The 17,605-nt window shown below is 48.3% G+C and overlaps 1 protein-coding gene across 2 annotated transcripts in view; it reads left to right on the forward strand.

Annotated features, from left to right (window-relative positions):
* The first annotated feature begins 5,980 nt into the window (after nt 1–5,980).
* LOC106828042 (choline/ethanolamine transporter FLVCR2-like) overlaps nt 5,981–17,605 on the forward strand; it is a 45,545-nt gene continuing 33,920 nt past the window's right edge. The window contains exon 1 of one of the 2 annotated variants that reach the window (XM_044774033.2): nt 5,981–6,853. In XM_044774033.2, the coding sequence (XP_044629968.1) occupies nt 6,347–6,853 (507 nt within the window). In that variant the 5' untranslated portion in view covers nt 5,981–6,346. The remainder of the gene's footprint in view (nt 6,854–17,605) is intronic. The other variant, XR_006530236.2, reaches the window with a different exon arrangement.

Consider the following 17,605-nt stretch of genomic DNA (forward strand, 5'->3'; position numbering starts at 1 on the left):
CCGGGAGATGTGGCCCTGGGCTCCAAACCCGTGGGGGAGGCACCTCAGAAAAGAACAAGGCAAACCTAAGAAACAAGGAGACAGCAGCATTCAGAACAAGCTGCAAGTGTTTTCCCTCAGGTTGAGGCCTTCTGGAGGTGGGACTCATCCAGGAGTTGCATCCCAGAGCTCAGGGCAATCATGCCTTCGTGCCCCTTCTGTGGGCCACATGTCGAGCCAGAGGCTGGGGTTTGAATGTGAGTAGGACACGGTCCACAGGCTGGAGGAACTCACGGTAAGTGGGTGACTTGAAAGGTTAAGAAACACTCATGATGCAGTGTGCCAGGAGCCACTGTGAAGGGGTACGTACAAGGTGTGAATGAAGCCTCTGAATCACACTTAGGGCATCGGGGAAGGCTTCCTGGAGGAGGTGGTGCTTGTCCTGCATTGTGAAGGATGACAAGCGCAGGGCATGATGTGTTCACAAAGCTTGTGGGGAGCTGCAGGTGGTTCCAGCTGCCTGGCGTGAAGGTGGGAGTGGGCAGTGGTGGGAGAGGTGGCCAGAGAGACATCACAAAGGCCTTGTGTGCTCCTCTGAGGAGGGTGAACTTCTGCAAGCTAGGGGCGGCCACTGGAGGAGTGGAGGCAGGGCAGAGGCCTGAAGGGAATTGGGAAGCCCTGGAAAGTGGTGTGGTCGTGAACTGGAGGAGGAAGAACAAGGAGGAGGGGGTCACAGGACCAAGGGGAGATGCCACGAGAGTCTGCACAAGGTGATGTCGAAGGAAAAGGAGAGGAGGGAAGATGGTAAGGAGATCAACGCCCAGGGGACACTGAGAAGGAGGGAAGGGAGGTTCTGGGGATTCTCGGCATTTGGGTTTGGCTAAGTGGGAGCTGGCAGTGCCATTCCCTGACAGAGAGGATTCCAGAAGAGGAGACCTTGTTGTGGTCTTTGGATGATGGCACAGAGGTGAGGCCTCAGTAGAAGGGATAAGACCTCCACAGAATCTCCAAGAGAGAAAGTCACTAGAAGCAGAAAGAAGGTCAGAGAAGGACAAGCAAGACCAGGATGTGGGTAAAAGGGCCTCTGACCACACACCCGGTTCCCCGAGGCGACAGCCTGGCACAGCTTTGGAGGACACAGCATCCCTGAGGTCCCAGCGCTGGAGACTTGGGTGCCTGTTTCAGCACCAACATCATAAACTCCACGATGGAACTGACCACACCCCTAGGCGTCACCTGTGGGCCTGGGTGACGCAAGTCCACTTCAATTCCTTTTGTTTCTATTTTAAGATTTTAGAGGGTTTTGTTGGAAACCAAAGTTATATGTAATTTAAGGAAGCAAACAGTCATATATCAAAAACATCAGTTTCTTTCCCCTTTCCCACTCCCTTGAGGCAATTGCTTTCAGTTCTTATTAGATGATTCTCTTGGTATTTACCTCCATAGCTCTACACAAGATGGGTACATTGAACCTTCCTGATTTTGTCCCTGTCAGGAATCAGCTCCTGACTTTCCAATGTGGCAGACAAAGATTCAGCTCTGTTAACCCCACCCTCATCTCCACCACACACATGTGCCCACTTCCCACTCCCCCATCCTCCCGAAATGCTTCTATCATATTTGGTTATATCAACTTTCAGCGTTCACATTATTATGACTGGGTTCATGCTACTCACAACTGAGTCACTCGAGGGCACCATGATTTTTCCCCTCTCCTTCATAGCCTTTTACATTCCAGAGGTGTTAGGAATCATGTCCCCCTGCCCCCATTTATTTAGTTCTACTTCGTGGTACTTATCACTGGTCCAACCCCTAATTCTCTTCCATTATGTAACCGCCCTTGCCGTACTTTCAAACACAATTCTATCAGTGTCGTCATCTTCATCACATCTTTCCTGGAGCCTTTTGAGCAGCTTTAATCTGAACGGACTGCTTTCTATGCCCAGCCCATGGCTGTCCTCCTGGGATCTTCCTTCCCATGATCTTGGTGATTCTCATCGCCTGCCTCTCGTTTCCTCCCTTGTTTTGGTGGAGTACATCCTTTAGCAGCTTTCTGGGAGGGAGACTAAGGAAGTACCTTATTTTGAAACTTTGCATGTCGTGTGTGAAAATACTTGATTCTCTTCTCATCCTTTTTTCTTTGGTAGTTTGGGTATAGAATTCTAGGTAGGAAACGGTTTTCCTTCAGAAAGCATTTTTCCACTGACTTCCAGTTTCCAGGTTTGATGATAACTCTGAAGACATTCTGTTCCTGTTGTTTTGGAAAACATTTTATGAAACCTGTTTTTATCTTTGAAAATGTGTTGGATCTCCTCTTTGTCTCAGTTTTCTGAAATTTTCATGGCAATGTGTAATTCAACTCAGTTCTCCCTAAAGCTGCTGAGAGCATGCGTTGTATCGCTTCTCTCTCTAAATGCTCCACTGAATACAAAGATACACACAAGTCCTCAGGAGCTGGAAATACATGGGGAGTGTGGGGAATAAGGCAAACAGGATATTGGTGAGTATACAGTATTACACATATAAATACACATATAAGATTTGTAAGGGCAACATTTTTACAAATTGCAAGTTTTGGTATTTCTTAAGAGGGACGAATCCAGGGTCTCAACCTGATGCATTTCGTTAGCAATTTGGCCTTCCCAGCACTCAGCCAACTTCCAGCCTCCCACACCTCCAGCCTCTGTCGACTGGGTGGTAAGCTGTCAATACTCTTGTGATGTGTTGCCTTCCAAGTTGTGCTCTCACTGCTGGAGCTGTTGTTGGCCTCTAGGGGGCGAACGTTGCCACCATTCTGCAGAGTGCCAGGACAGGCTGAATTCAATGCCAGAGGCTCCCTCAAGCTCCTCATACAGGCAGTTGCCACAGAACCAAGACCCAGGGCCCCTTTTCCGGAAGCAATCCCTAAAACGCATTTCTCTTTCCCCTTCGAGGTGTATGTATAGATACCTATAGATAGAACATACAGCTAAATAGATGTAATACAGAATAAGCTGCTCAATAAATGTTTTTCAAAGGATGAATACAGAATACTTGTCTCCATGTGCTGTCTGCCCACTACCCTGGTGGCTGCCAGAATTCTTTTTTTTTTTAAAGATTGCACCTGAGCTAACATCTGTTGCCAATCTTTGTTTTCCTTTCTCCCCCAATCCCCCCAGTACACGGTTGTATATTTTAGTTGTGTGTCCTTCTAGTTGTGGCATGTGGGATGCCACCTCAGTATGGTCCAACCCGGCGAAACCCTGGGCCGCCGAAGCAAAGTGCACGAACTCAACCACTCGGCCACCGGGCTGGCCCCTGCCAGAATATTCTTTTTGAAAACAAGTGACACATTATCCTGTTTACTTCTTGCTACAACCCTATCAGGCAGGTATTTTTAATGCTCATTTTTCAGATTCAGAAACCGAAGGAGAGAGAGGTGAAGTAACCTGCCCAAGATCCCGAAGCTGACAATGGCAGAACACAGCTTCAGATCTTGAGTAGACTGAATCCAGAGCTCACAATAGATCCCACGGGCTCCAACATAAAAGGTGACCCCAAATACCACTTGAATCCCAGGTTAGACCCCTTGGGATTTGTCGCCAAATGGAAGCATTGCCCAGAGGAGCATGTGGGAGAGGCTGCATGGGAGCGAACTGAGTAACCTGTCTTACTGTTGGTTGTTCTGATGTTAATTTGCTGTGTGACTCTGATAACACAGTGTGACTCTGTAGGCCTCAGTTTCCATTTCAGTAAAGTGAAGTGAAGAATATATTCTGAAGGCTTTTGGGAGAGGACCCTGATGACCTAGGGAAGAGAAACAGTGAAGGTCTCAGAAGGTTCCAGGAGAACGTAGGTTCTGTGCTCCCTGGAGAAGGCTGGGAAACACCGTTGGAATTTCAGGAAGACGGGATGTTGACCTAGTGTGGAAATTCTTAGGTGGGTCTGAGTCTCTTCTTCAAACATCCCATTATGATCCAAGACCTCAAATTTCCACTGAAAAGTGGGTGCCTCCAAGCAGCGTTCCGTCTCATGGGAACCAGTGGTTCTAACTCCACCAGAGGTGCCCACAGGTGGCTGCATGTTGAGGTCCCCTGGGGACCTTTGAACATACAGATGCCTGGGTCCAGTCTCAGAGACCCTGATTTGTGCTGTGGCTGAGGCATTGGGAATGTTAAGAGCTCAGGATGTGATTTTAATGCTCAACTCAAGTTAGTGCCACTGCCCAGAGCTTTAAATTCTTCATTTTGGTCTGAAAGTTAAAAAAGAAAACCAACGGGAAGCAGTGGCACCCAGAGGCTCTCAAACTTTAATGTGCAAACAGACGAATCACCTGGAGATCTCTAAAAGGCAGCCTCGAATTCAGTAGGTCCAGGGTGGGGCTGGGCTGCTGCCCTTGGAAGAAGCTTCCAGAGCATGCCCACACTGCTGTCCCCAGACCACACTTGAGCAGCTGGGCTGTAGCTTGAATGAACACAAACTCGCATGAGAATGATGGCTCTGCAGGCAAGCTAAAACCGTAAGTAAGAAGTTACTTCATGGGGCCGGCTGGGTGGCCCAGCGCTTAAGTTCGCCCGCTCTGCTGGTGGCCTGGGGTTTCCACGGGTCGGATCCTGGGTGCGCACATAGCACTGCTCATCAGGCCACGTTGAGGCGGTGTCCCACATGCCACAACTAGAAGGACCCATAACTAAAATATGCAACTATGTACTGGGGGATTTGGGGGAGAAAAAGCAAAGAAAGAAAGAAAGAAAGAAAAGATTGGCAACAGATGTTAGCTCAGGTGCCAATCTTTAAAACAAAAAAAAGTTACTTCCCTTCTCTGAGCTGTTTTGTTTTCTGTAAGATGCAGGGAAGCAATACTAACTACATCCCAGGATTCTTGTGATCCTTAAATGAGATAACGCAGTGGTCATGTTTAGCACAATATAACAATCATTAGCTTGTTAATCCTTAGGGTAGTCAACACTCACGGAATGCTTACTACCTGCCAGAATTTTCAAAGTGCTTTCATGCCTTAACTGTTCAAACCTCACAACAACACTCTGAGGTGGGTCGTGTTATTGTACAGTCCTTATTTTCCAGATGAAGACATGAGGCACAGAGAGGTGGAGTACCTTAAGTTACGGTACACACCTAGGAGTAGCTAAGCCGGTGTTTGCACCCAGGGAGAAGCTGGGCTCTTATCCCTCCCCAGGGCTGAAAGGGATCAGTGGGAACAGGCACTTCCGCCCTGCAGGCCTGCCTTTTTGGAGGCGAGGACTTGAGGGCTTACCCTCTGGAAAGGGCTGAGCCCAGCAGGCGGCAGACTAGGGTACTTGGGCGCAAAGACCACTTACAGACCCCGCCCAGAGGCAGCGCTGTGCAAGCCCTGTCACCACAAACCCACCCCCGCTAGATCCTCAATGTCTGTGAGCTCCCCTGCACCCTCCGCTCTCAGTGCCCGGCCTAGGAGGCCACCTGGGCGTCCATCAGGAAGGAAGAGCCCTCTCTCACAGGTTCCAGCCCGAGATCCCCAAGATAGACCATGTCCGCAGGGAAGCAAGGAGCAGAGCGAGTTTTCTGCGACACCGCTTTACCCCAGGAGCGCACCCAGACCGGGAAATCCACAAATCTCTCTTTCTGCCGAAAGTTCATGGAGAGTCTGGGAGCCAGCCAGGCGGGGAAAGGTCGGGAAGCCCTCTTGGAATCCCCTGAGCGCTTTGGGGGCGCCGGGCACCGGTGCGCGGGCGCAGGGATGGGGACCGGCACATAGGAGACTGCGTTTGGAGAGTCACCTCGGAAGGGCGGAGAGACTTATTTGCGGGGTCCCCGGGAGGCGGCTAATGAATTTGAGGGGCCGTGCGTGAGAGGGGGGTTAACCGGCGGTTTCCATGGCGCCCGGGGCGTGTAAGAGGAATGCACCGCAAGTTGTGGCGAAACAACTGCGCTGCCCGGTCAGCCCGGCTGGAGAAGGCGGGCGGGAGTGGAGGGGGGGCGGGGGGACGCCGGGCTGGACCGGGCGGGGCGGTCACGTGCGCCTGAGAGGGCAGGGGCCCTAGCCGGCCCGGCAGCGAATGGAAACCGGCGAAGTGGCTGCGCAAGGAGCGAACTTCTGCCAGGACGGAGGGGCTGAACGCGGCCAGAACGCCAGGGAGGACTCCAGGAGCCGACGGCCAGGACCAGGAGGGGACGTCTGCCTTGGCTTGGGGACAGCGGTCGGCGACAGAGGACGCCAAGGAAACGTGGGAGTAGGATCTCGGGGTGAGCGCAGGCTGGGGTCTCCGTTTGTTTGTGGGCGGGCCGGGGCAAATGCCTCGTCAGCTCTAGAGGACCAGCCGAGGCCACCGTCCCTTAAGACCGCCAGTGTCCTCAGCACCTGTCGAGGGTTCCAGGAGAGGCTGTGGTCATGGGGAATGAAGATCCCAACCAGCGGGAGGGCGATCACAGCGGTAGCTCCGGGTCGGAGGACCTTAGCGTGATCAAGGTGAGCAAGCGCCGGTGGGCCGTGGTCCTGGTGTTCAGCTGCTACTCCATGTGCAACGCTTTCCAGTGGATCCAGTACGGCTCCATAAATAACATCTTCATGAACTTCTACGGGGTCAGTGCCTTTGCCATCGAGTGGCTGTCCATGTGCTACATGCTGACCTACATCCCTCTACTGCCTTTGTCCTGGCTGCTGGAGAAGTTCGGCCTGCGCACCATTGCCCTCACTGGCTCGGTTCTGAACTGCCTGGGGGCCTGGGTGAAGTTGGGCAGCCTGAAGCCACATCTCTTCCCAGTCACCGTGCTGGGCCAGGTCATCTGCTCTGTGGCCCAGGTCTTCATCCTGGGCATGCCCTCCCGCATCGCTTCCGTCTGGTTCGGGGCTAATGAGGTTTCAACAGCCTGCTCCATAGCTGTCCTTGGCAATCAGGTGGGTAGAGGATCTGCGGATGTTCAGAGCAATGGGCGTCATGTCATTGTGAGACTGAGTGGCTTAGGTTGTCCCTAACTGTGTGGGTGGGAGCCTGCAGTTTTCTGACTTGAACAGTGTTTGTGACTCTGGGTGACTGGCTGGGTGTGACTGACAGTGTGAGTGAGTGATGATGACTGGGTGACGGTGTATGAGAGGTTCCGGGAAACGAAAGAGGGGACCTTTTCTTTCACCCACAATTTCTCCTCCCCCAGCAGAAAACATGCTTCTGGAGCATGTGCTGTTTATGTGATCTCATTACTGAAGCTGTCAGTCCATCAGCTTCGACCTGTGACTTAGGAAAGCTGTTCTTTGGCAGGGAGCAGCCCTTGGGGGTCAGACTCTTCTGGTGTCATCAGAATTTGGGAGGTGTTTAGCCTGAGCAGCCAGCTTTCCTAGAGTCAGCATCTCCCGTCCTGCAGAGAGTCGTGGAGCGGTGCCCTGCTGGTGCTGGGCACTGTTCTTACCTCCTTTTATTCACAGCTGACGCCGGGACAGTGGAAACAAAGCTTTGTGCCAAACTCCTTCCCTAGGGTTTACAGCCTAGTCCAGCAGGATGGAGTAGAAACCTGGCTCTGAATTTCCAAGGCCTAGAGACCTTGGAAAGGCCTGGAAAGCTCATATCTTAATCCTTTCTTCTTCCATTTTGGAAGGAGAATCTCAAATTCTTTGCATCTCAATGTGGTTATGACCCAGAAAGTTGGGCGTGTGTTGAATCTAATTGCCTTTTCCAATTATTTGGCGCAACTCCTTATGGTCTCCTCATTTATCTGGACCACTGCCTCTGGTCCCACTTCTTCCCAAGCACGTGTAGTTGTGGCCACGTGTTTGGCAAATGACCAGTGACCCTTAGTTCTTATAAGCCTGTGTTCTGTTACTTTTTCATTGCATTTAGAAAATATAACCTTTTCTTTAAAGTTCTCATTTGGGTCAGAAATTTCCAAATCTTCTCTAAAGGCAAATTTCCATTCTGTTCTCTTCAGCACCAGGCAGGGAACTTGAGCTAAATTTCCCTGAGTGGGGAGGTCCTGCCTCTGGGGTAATAGTGTAAGCAGCCCGTGAAAGCCGACAGAGGGGGCTTCTTTAGCACACAAACAGGCAACATAAATCCTGTAGTCAGTTTTCTTTCACCTGTAGCTTTGAATGTTCTGAAGATTGAATTGATTTGAGGTCTGAGGGTGAAACAAGATGGATCTTTGGTTCAGGGTAATGAACAAACAGGGGTTGAGAGGGACATCTGCCAACTCCCTACCCTCTAAGGGGATGTGACTGTGGATTTTGACATCCCCTGTGCAGCCCTGCTGGTGGGTTTGACTCTACTGGAGTTTTCCTTTCTAGGAGGGTAAACCTGGGGACGAAGGGCAGGACCCTTCAGGCTTCCTGAGTGTTGAATCCTCTGATGAGCAGAACAGGATTCAGACAACGCCACTGCAGTCCCAGACCTGCTGTGTGGGGAGACAGGAGAGCTAACGGGGAGAAGTCCTCAGGAGGCCTGGTGAGATCAGAGAAGGCAACCCTTTTTCTGTTAACCAGAAAGCATACACCAATAGTATTCAGAGCCCTCCTTACACACCCGAGAGGGAATTGAACACCAGATCCATCTTTAAAATTTAAAAAGAAGAGTTATCCAGTCCCCACCCCCAACCCCAAGCAAGGTCAGGAAATGCTCAGAATTTTACCAGTGAAAATACTCTGAAGGCATGTATTTGTATCAAGGAGCCATCTATTTAAGTTTAATCTTTTAGGTTTAGCCAATTATGCTAAGTTAAAAAAAATTATGAAAAAGTGAATTGTTTATGCTTCCTCTCCTAGAGATGACTAGGTTCGCTTCCTCTGCGTGTGTGCTAACCTTTCTGTCTGAGTAAAGCATGGCTGAGTGGAGGAGAAATATTAACAGAGCACCTTGAGCTTTGCTGCTTAGAAAAAAGGCTCCACAAAGATTCCACATGCCATTCCGCAGAATAATTCTTCGTGGCCTGCCAGCCTCACACTGATCAGCAGAACCCTTGCACCCTGCTAACTCTGACCTCTCGTTCTAGTGCCGGTTCTAGTGCACCAGCCCCTGCTTGCGTTGAATCCAACACTCTTCCATTCATTCAACAAGCATTTACCTGGCGCTTACCTTTTGCCAGATGCTATGTGAGGGCTGCAAAGATCGTCCTTGCCTTGGCAGAGTTCCTGTACCTGGTTTTTAAATTCTATCATGCACCAAGATTCAGATTAAAAACAAACGAACAAAACCACAAAAGACCGTGCAAAAAACAACAGAGTATAGAGGATTTCTTTTCAGTTCCCCACAAGGTTTTTATACTATCTGCTTTGCCTAATTGCTATGGGAAAATTGAAGGGGATGGAAGCTAATGTCTATCAAACACTTACCATGCCCAAGGCACTTTTTCATCCATGGTTTAATTCTTCAGCTCTGTGAGGTGGGTGGAACTGTCCCCATTGTTCCAGATGAGGACACTGAGACCTAGACAAATGCAGCAGCCTTCTCCGGGGTCCTACGGCTGCTGAGTGGTAGAAGGGAGATGTGAACCCCACTCCCCCTCCACGCCTGTCACAGCCAGTGTTGAGTCTTCACGGGGATAAAGCATTTGTTTAAAAAAAAAGAAAAAAAAGGCAGGATTCTGAGGTTTGAATTTTGCCCCAGTGTCTTCAGTGTCCAGCAGTTTTCTCCAGAATTGGAGGGCCTGGCACCTGTCTTCTGTTTTGAAGTCCCCAGCATCAGCATTGGCTCCCCACCGCTGTGCTGTAAACTGCGAAAGAGCTCAGTCTGTCTCTGAGCCTAGCTCCACAAGAAGGAGGGGCTCCAGTCTCTGGGAAGAAGAAACCAGCGAGGCCTGAGCTGGGGTGAGAGAGGGAAGGGGTGTCTGAGACTGCAGCCCAGGCGGTTCCCTTTCTGTGGTCCGCTCTGACCAGTTGCACAGGTGGTAACAGCTTGGCAGTTTGTAGCAACACCTGTTCCATTGTTTCAAGGGAAAATGATCTGTGTGGAGTTTTGAGTGATGTGGACACATTGTGACTGTGCAAGAGTTGGAGGAGGGCTTTGTGTTGGAGTCTGGTGATGGCTTCGTGGCACAGGGTGAGCGAGATGTGGGAGCTGGAAGAGAGCCTCAAGTCAGCCCCAGCCCCGATGCGGAGCCCACAGCACTGACACTTCCTCAAGGACTCTTGGGCAGCTCATAGCTCCGCAAAACTCAGAAATAGAGTAGGAGTGAATCTGTTTGCTTTTCGAGGTAAAGAAAATACAGTGACCTTATGGAATAAGTTCTGTAGAATTCACACCTGGCTGGGTTGTTGGATTAGTGCTGTCCATCAGAAAGAAAACGCAAGCCACTACTGCAAGCCTCGTACATTTTCTAGTAGCCACATTAAAAATAGGTAAAATGTAAATTAAAAGAATAGTCAAAACAACAGGTGAAATTGCCTTTAGTAGTATATTGTCTTTAACCCGGTATATCCACTTCTTTCAACATGTAGTCAACATGATAAAATGACTGCGAAGCTATGTTACGTTCTTTTCAGCACATATTCTCCACTTACGGCTTAGATGCTTTTTGCAGTAATGATGGGGTGTCGTCAGTACCATCAGGTTTTAGCAGGTCTGGAACAAGGGTGCTATTTCTAGAGGAGGAAAAAGTTGTCCTGGCCTCTCTTAGGGTCCCTCACTGGGTCTAAAAATTCACTGACAAAGTCAAATTAACAGGAGAAAATCATCCCGATTTCTTTAATGTAGGTAGGACATGACATAGGAACCCTCCTGTTCCTTCATAAGGAAAGGAAGAAACAGACTTAGGTACCTCTTTTGTTTTTGCTGAGGAAGATTTGCCCTGAGCTAACATCTGTGCCAATCCTCCTCTATTTTGCATGTGGGTTGGCACCACAGCATGGCTGACGAGTGTTGTAGGTCTGCGCCTGGGTTTCCAACGTGTGAACCCAGGTCGCTGAAGTGGAGTGCACCGAGTTAACACTCAGCCACGGGGCCGGCCCTAGACCTGTGTACTTTTGTGCTAGGTTTCATGAGGACAGTCGTGAGGGATGTGAATAATCAGGGAGTACGAGGTAACCGTAACTGGTGGAACTGCACAAGGCCTGTCTGTCAGGATTCGTCTTGGGGATCCCTTTGTCTTCAGAGATAAGGATGCTCCCTTCCTCGGAGTGTAGGGAGGGCGCCTCTCACAGGAGGGTTTTTCTTTTGTTTTGTTTTGTTTTTTCTTTTTATTAAGATTGTGATAGTTTACAACCTTGTGAAATTTCAGTTGTACATTATTGTTAGTCATGTTGTAGGTGTACCACTTCACCCTTCGTGCCCTCCCCCTACTCCCCTTTCCCCTGTTAACCACCAATAAGTTCTCTTTGTCTAAATGTTAACTTCTACCTATGAGTGGAGTCATACAGAGTTCGTCTTTCTCTATCTGGCTTATTTCACTTGACATAATACCCTCAAGGTCCATCCATGTTGTTGTGAATGGGACGATTTTATCCTTTTTTATGGCTGAGTAGTATCCCATTGTATATATATACCACATCTTCTTTATCCAATCATCAGTTGATGGGCACTTAGGTTGCTTCCACATCTTGGCTATTGTAAATAATGCTGCGATGAACATAGGGGTGCATGGGACTTTTGAATTGCTGATTTCAAGTTCTTTGGATAGATACCCAGTAGTGGGATGGCTGGGTCATAAGGTATTTCTATTTTTAGTTTTTTGAGAATCACAGAAGGGTTTTGAGGCCTATTTCAGGGAAGAAGGGCGGGGCCGTGAGAGGAGGTCAGAGGGATCTTCCTGCTTCTGCCATTTTCTCAGACTCCTTCAGCTTCAAATATTATCATGCCAAGGTGCCGTATTTTGGGGAGTGTGTCCTGAACCCTGTCATATTTCCATCAATTGGAAATCAGAGTCTAGCAGATAAAGATGGGCACTAGGAAACTGAGGCCAGCCTCCAGGAGGTTGTGTTTGCTGGACCAGCTGATCATACGGCATCACCCAGAGAGGCTGACTCAGGACCAGGGTCGTAAGGTGGGCCGTCAGCCTAGTCTTCTTCCAGAATCATGGTCACTTGGGTCTGTTAAAGCGCAGGCTTATCATTCTGGATCTTCTACTGTCAGAGGCCTTTCAGGTCGGGGTGAAGTTTGGGGAGGTGAAGGCAGATTCTTGTTCTCTTCCTTTGTTGTTGTTGCTCAAGGCACACAAAATGCCTGCCCACATGGCTGACCACTCTCTGGCCTCCCCTCACGCATTAGAAGAGAGGGACGGACAAGGCCTGGAGAGCAGAATGGAGCTGGTGGGGACTGAAATGAGATGGGGTGGGGCCGGGACCACAGCCTACTATGCTCATGGGGGCCAGCCAGGTCATATACATGGGACAAGGTAGCAGTGACACTGGAGTGTGGTGGGGTCACAGCAAAAGTGAGAACACGTGTCTCACTGAAGGACAGCAGCGGCTTCAGCTCCTGCCAGCCATTGACATACAGAGTGTGACCCAGTGTGGTCAGGACCCCATTTTTTTTAAAGAGAAACCAGAAATCCAGATTTTTATATGAAATGTGTTTTGTTTTTATTGTGGTAAAATATACATAATATTTATCATTGTAACCATCTGTAAGTGTAAAATTCAGTGACATCAGATATGTTCACAATGTTGTGTATTACCACTATCTATACCCAAAGTTTTTCATCATCCCCAACAACTCAGTACCCGTTAAACAATGACTCCTCCCTTCCCCCCGCCAGCCCCTCGTAACCTCTGTTCTGCTTTCTGTTTTTACGAATTCGCCTATTCCATAAACCTCACATAAGTGGAGTCATACCGTATTTGTCTTTCTGTGTCTGGCTTATGAAATCTGTTTTATAATGCTGATAACTAATTCAAAAGTTGTATTATTATTATTCTTACACTCTGTTTTGAAACTGTGGGTCAGATAAACTGCCCGTTTGAGACTTCCGGGGAGGGTAACCCTAAACCCAGTCCCGTTCTTCTCTCTGCTTCCTCGGAAAGCCCTCACCAGAGATGCAGGCAGTGGAAACGAGCTCAGAGGCTGGCAACTCTGGGGAGGAAACTAGACCAGTGCTCCCTGATAGTGGTCATTCACCTCACCCATGGGGCTAGGTAAAAATACAGATGTCTGGGCCCCCAGGAGGATTTTCTGAACCTAGAGGTCTTTCTAGGGGAGGGGCCCAGGCTCCTGTATTTTCAACCGGGCTCCCAGCTGAGGCTAGTGGTCAGCACTTCTTGAAGCCATCTGGAGAGAGGACCAGCATGCCATGGGAAGGCATCCTCTTGCTTGCAGCCACGTTCTTGTCAAGGCTGATTTATCGTGTTTGCTGCATGCTGGGTCCACTGTCCAGGGGGAAGCAATTGAGAGCGAGCCACTCACTCTTCAGATTGAGGGGAGAAGAGAGGCTGGGGGTGGTGTTCATAATTCTGATTCACTTAAGGTTCTGAAAATATACTCGAAGTCCTGGGGTGGGGGTTGCGGGTTGGGGAGTGGGGAAGGCCCTCATGGAACGTGAGGCGGAAGCATTTCAGTTGCTCCTCATCCTCCTGTTTCTGTGACACTCAGCCCCGTGCACTGGACGAGGCTTGGGTTGGCCTGGCTGGACTTCTGTCTTGGCTTTGTGGCCTCGCCAGACATCATCGCAGGTGCCCGCCAAGTCCACAGCATCACGTCTGCGTCTTCAGTTTAGTGGTCCAGGGCCCTCCTCCCTCCCCATTCCTAACCAGCCTGTCCCTTGTTCCCTCCCAGCCTTGTCTCTTCTCTGACCAGTCTGGCTCCTTAGTTATCTCCTTGAAGATACACTGCTTAGGGAATAAGTCTTAGGCCGTGGAGAGTGACATCAGCAAGATGGTGGACCAGGAAGCTCCAGACCCTCACCCCTGCAGAAACGTGAAACAAGCTAGAACCTGACTACAATGCCTTCCTTCTTAGAGCCATGGCAGTCAGTCAGAGATCTGTGGCAACCAAGCAGATGCCCAACCCGGAAAAAGCCGCATTCAGAATGTTAGGGATTTTACAGCCTTCTTCCCCACCCTTGCCTTCCTCCTCCTCCCTGCCGGGCCTCCCAATGCCTTGTTCCCTCTGCAAACCATAGAGAGCAGAGTGGACTGAATTTGCACCATTTTAACCCAGTTGTATTTCTAAACACTAACAATGAACAATCCAGAAAAGAAATTAAGAAAACAATTCAATTTACAATAGCATTAAAAAAAAAAAAGACTTAGGAATAAATTTAACCAAGGAAGCCAAAGACTTGTACATTGAAAACAACAGGACGTTGCTGAAGGAAATTAAAGACATAAATGAATGGAAAAACATGTTGTGTTCCTGGATTGAAAGACTTACTGTTGGTAAGATGTCAGTACTGTGTAAAGCAGTCTGCAGGTTCGATGAAATCCCTATCAAAATCCCAATGAGGTTTTTCACAGAAATTGAAAAATGCATAAAAAATTCATGTGGATGTGCAAGGGACACTGAGTAGCCAAAACTATCCTGGAAAAGAACAACAAAGTTGGAGGTCTCACACTTCTTGATTTCAAAACTGCTAACAAAGCTGCAGTAACCCGACAGTGTGGTATTGGCATCAGACAAACACAGACCAATGAACTAGAGTCCAGAAAGAAACCCTCAGCTGTGTGGTCAAATGACTTTTCAACAAGGGTGCCAAGACTATTCCATAGGAAAAGGATAGCCTTAAAAAAAAAAGAAGACTTTATTTCTTAGAGCAGCTTTAGGTTCACAGCAGAAGGGGAAGGTACGGATTTTCCATATACTCCCTGCCCCATTATCAACATCCCCCGCCAGAGTGGTAGAGTTGTTACAATTGATGAACCTACACTGACACATCATTGTCACCAAACTTTTCAACTAGTGGTGCTGGGAAAACTATAAAACTCTTAGAAAAAAACATAGGGAAAAAGCTTCATGACATTAGATTTGTCGATGATGGCAGTGATTTCTTCGATATGATACTAAAAGCCTGGGCAAAAAAAAAATAGATAAATTGGATTATCTCAAATTTAAAGACTTTTGTGCTTCAGAGGACACTATCACCAGAGTGAAAAGGCAACACACAGGTGGCCGGCCCGGTGGCGCAGCAGTTAAGTTCTCACATTGCGCTTCGGCGGCCCGGGGTTCACCAGTTCAGATCCCAGGTGCAGACATGGCACGGCTTGGCAAACCATGCTGTGGTAGGCATCCCACATATAAAGTAGAGGAAGATGGGCACAGATGTTAGCTCAGGGCCAGTCTTCCTCAGCAAAATGAGTAGGATTGGCAGCAGGTGTTAGCTCAGGGCTAATCTTCCTCAGAAAAAAATAAAATGGTTAATTTAAAAAACAAAAAAAGGAAAGGCAAGCCACAGAATGGGAGAAAATATTTGCAAATCATATATCTGATAAGGGGTTAATATCCAGAATATATAAAGAACTCCTACAGTTCAACAACAAAAACAACCAGATTTCAAAATGAGCAAAGGACTTGAATAGACGTTTCGCCAAAAAAGATATATAAATGGCCAATAAGCACATGAATAGCTACTCAACATCAGGGAAAATGCAAATCAAAACTACAATGAGATACTGCTTCACACCTATTAGGATGGCTATTAGAAAAGAAAATAAGAAAATAAGAAAAGTGTTGGCAAGGACGTGGAGAAGCTGGAAGCCTGTACCCTGCTGATGGGAATGAAAATGGTGGAGTCACGTGGAAGATCGTATGGTAGTTCCTCAAAAAGTTAAAAATAGAATTACCATATTATCCAGCAGTTCTACCATTGGGTGTATACCCAAAAGATCTGAAAGCAGGAACTTGAACAGATATTTGTACGTCCTTGTTCATAGCAGCATTATTCACAATAGTCAAAAGGTGGAACCAACCCAAGTGTCCATCTGTTGATGAATGGATAAACAAAATGTGATATATAAATACAATGGAATATTATTTAGCCTTAGAAAGAGGAAATTTTGATACATACTTCTTGGATGAACCTTGAAGACATTGTGCTAAGTGAAATACGCTAGTCACAAAAGGATAGACAGTGTATAATTCCTTATGTGATGTGTTGCGGCATCTTTTTTTCGGACGCCAACGTGTACTCCAATTCTCTAACACCAACTAGGTGTCCTCCAATTCAATTCAATTCTGTCACTAACATCTTGGAGTTAGTGCAGACCCCACAAGTTAAGGGCTCAGTTCCACAAGACTGCCTCCACTTCAGATGCCATTTGCAAATCCTGGGGGTCACCCATGCTTCTGACTGACTATAAATTAGGGGTTTCCACAGCCCCTCCTCAGCTTCTAGAATGGCTCACAGAACTCAGGTAAACATTTTACTTTCATTTCCTGGTTTGTTACAAAGGATACAACTCAGGACCAGCCAAATGGAAGAGATGCCAGGGCAGGGTGTGGGGGAGGGGCAGAGCTTGCACGTCCTCTCTGGAGGCACCACCATCCCAGCACTTTGATGTGATGTGTTCACCACCCTGAAAGCTCACTGGATTTCCTTGTTGAAGAGTTTTTGTAGAGCTCAATGTCCAGCTCCCCTCTCCTGCTCAGAGGTGGGGGGAGGGGGGGTTGGGAGTTCCCAAACTCTGACGACTCCGTAGGTCTTCTGGTGACCAGCTTCATGATGAGGCTGTCAAGGGCCCCCGGTCACTCTCGGTCACCTGAGTAGCATAAACTGCAAAGGGGGCCCCTTATGAATAACGTGAATAACACTCCTATCACTCAGGAAATACCAAAGGTCTTTGGAGCTCCCTGCTAGGAACAGGGTCGAAAACCAAGTATATGTTTATTCTACCACAGGTGCCTACAGTAGTCAAATTCATGGAGACAGAAAGTTGCATGGTGGCTGCCAGCGGGGAGGGAATGGGGAGTTATTGTTTAAGGGGTACAGAGTTTCAGGTGAGGAAGATGAAGAAAGTTCTGGAAATGGATGGAGGTGATGGTTGCACAATAATGTGAATGTCCTTAATGCCACTGAACTGTACAGTTAAAAATGATTAAAGTGGTAAATGGTTAAAATGGGAAATTTTAAGCTGTGTGTCTTATACCACAACCACCAGAAAGAAGTTACAGCACTTGTGAGGTGTTCTCTGCTGGCTGGGCACCTGCTCACCTCCTGCCTTCCTGTCATCAGCCTGTGCTTGCAAGAACGCATTCCCTGCCCTCTCTGTGCTTGCTGAGTTTACTAGGATCCTGGCCCTGGTTTTATGGTGGTTTGAGTTTCCGCCTCTTCCTTATCTCTTCTCCTGTCTCTTCCCCTCCTCCTCCACCTCCTCTTCCGACTCAATGGGAAACTTGTTGGGGGACTGGAACCTTGGCTAAGACATCTCTCCTATGGCTCAGGGCTCTGGGTGTAACAGGTGCTACCAGTGAATGGACAAATTAATAAACAGGTTTCCATGTCCTGAAAGGAGTTAGTGACCAGTCAGTTAACCCAGAGCTCAGGTGGTTGGAGGAAGGCATTGTCAGGCCTGGATTGTCTTCCCAATGTGACTCAGTCTTGTTCCTTCAGTGGAAAGAGCTGTAAGTCCTTACTGTGTGCCTTGAACTGTGCCAGACCCAGGGTGGTTGAGGACACTCTCTTTAGCTCTGCTGGGTGCCCTTGGACAAGTCCTTTAAATTTTCTAAGTTTTGGCGTCTTCTTTCATAAGATGGAGATAATATTGGCTACTGCAAAAGGTGGAGGGTTGGATTAAAAGAGACAA

Source organism: Equus asinus, chromosome 7, assembly GCF_041296235.1.
Source record: "Equus asinus isolate D_3611 breed Donkey chromosome 7, EquAss-T2T_v2, whole genome shotgun sequence".
NCBI classification, from domain to species: domain Eukaryota; kingdom Metazoa; phylum Chordata; class Mammalia; order Perissodactyla; family Equidae; genus Equus; species Equus asinus.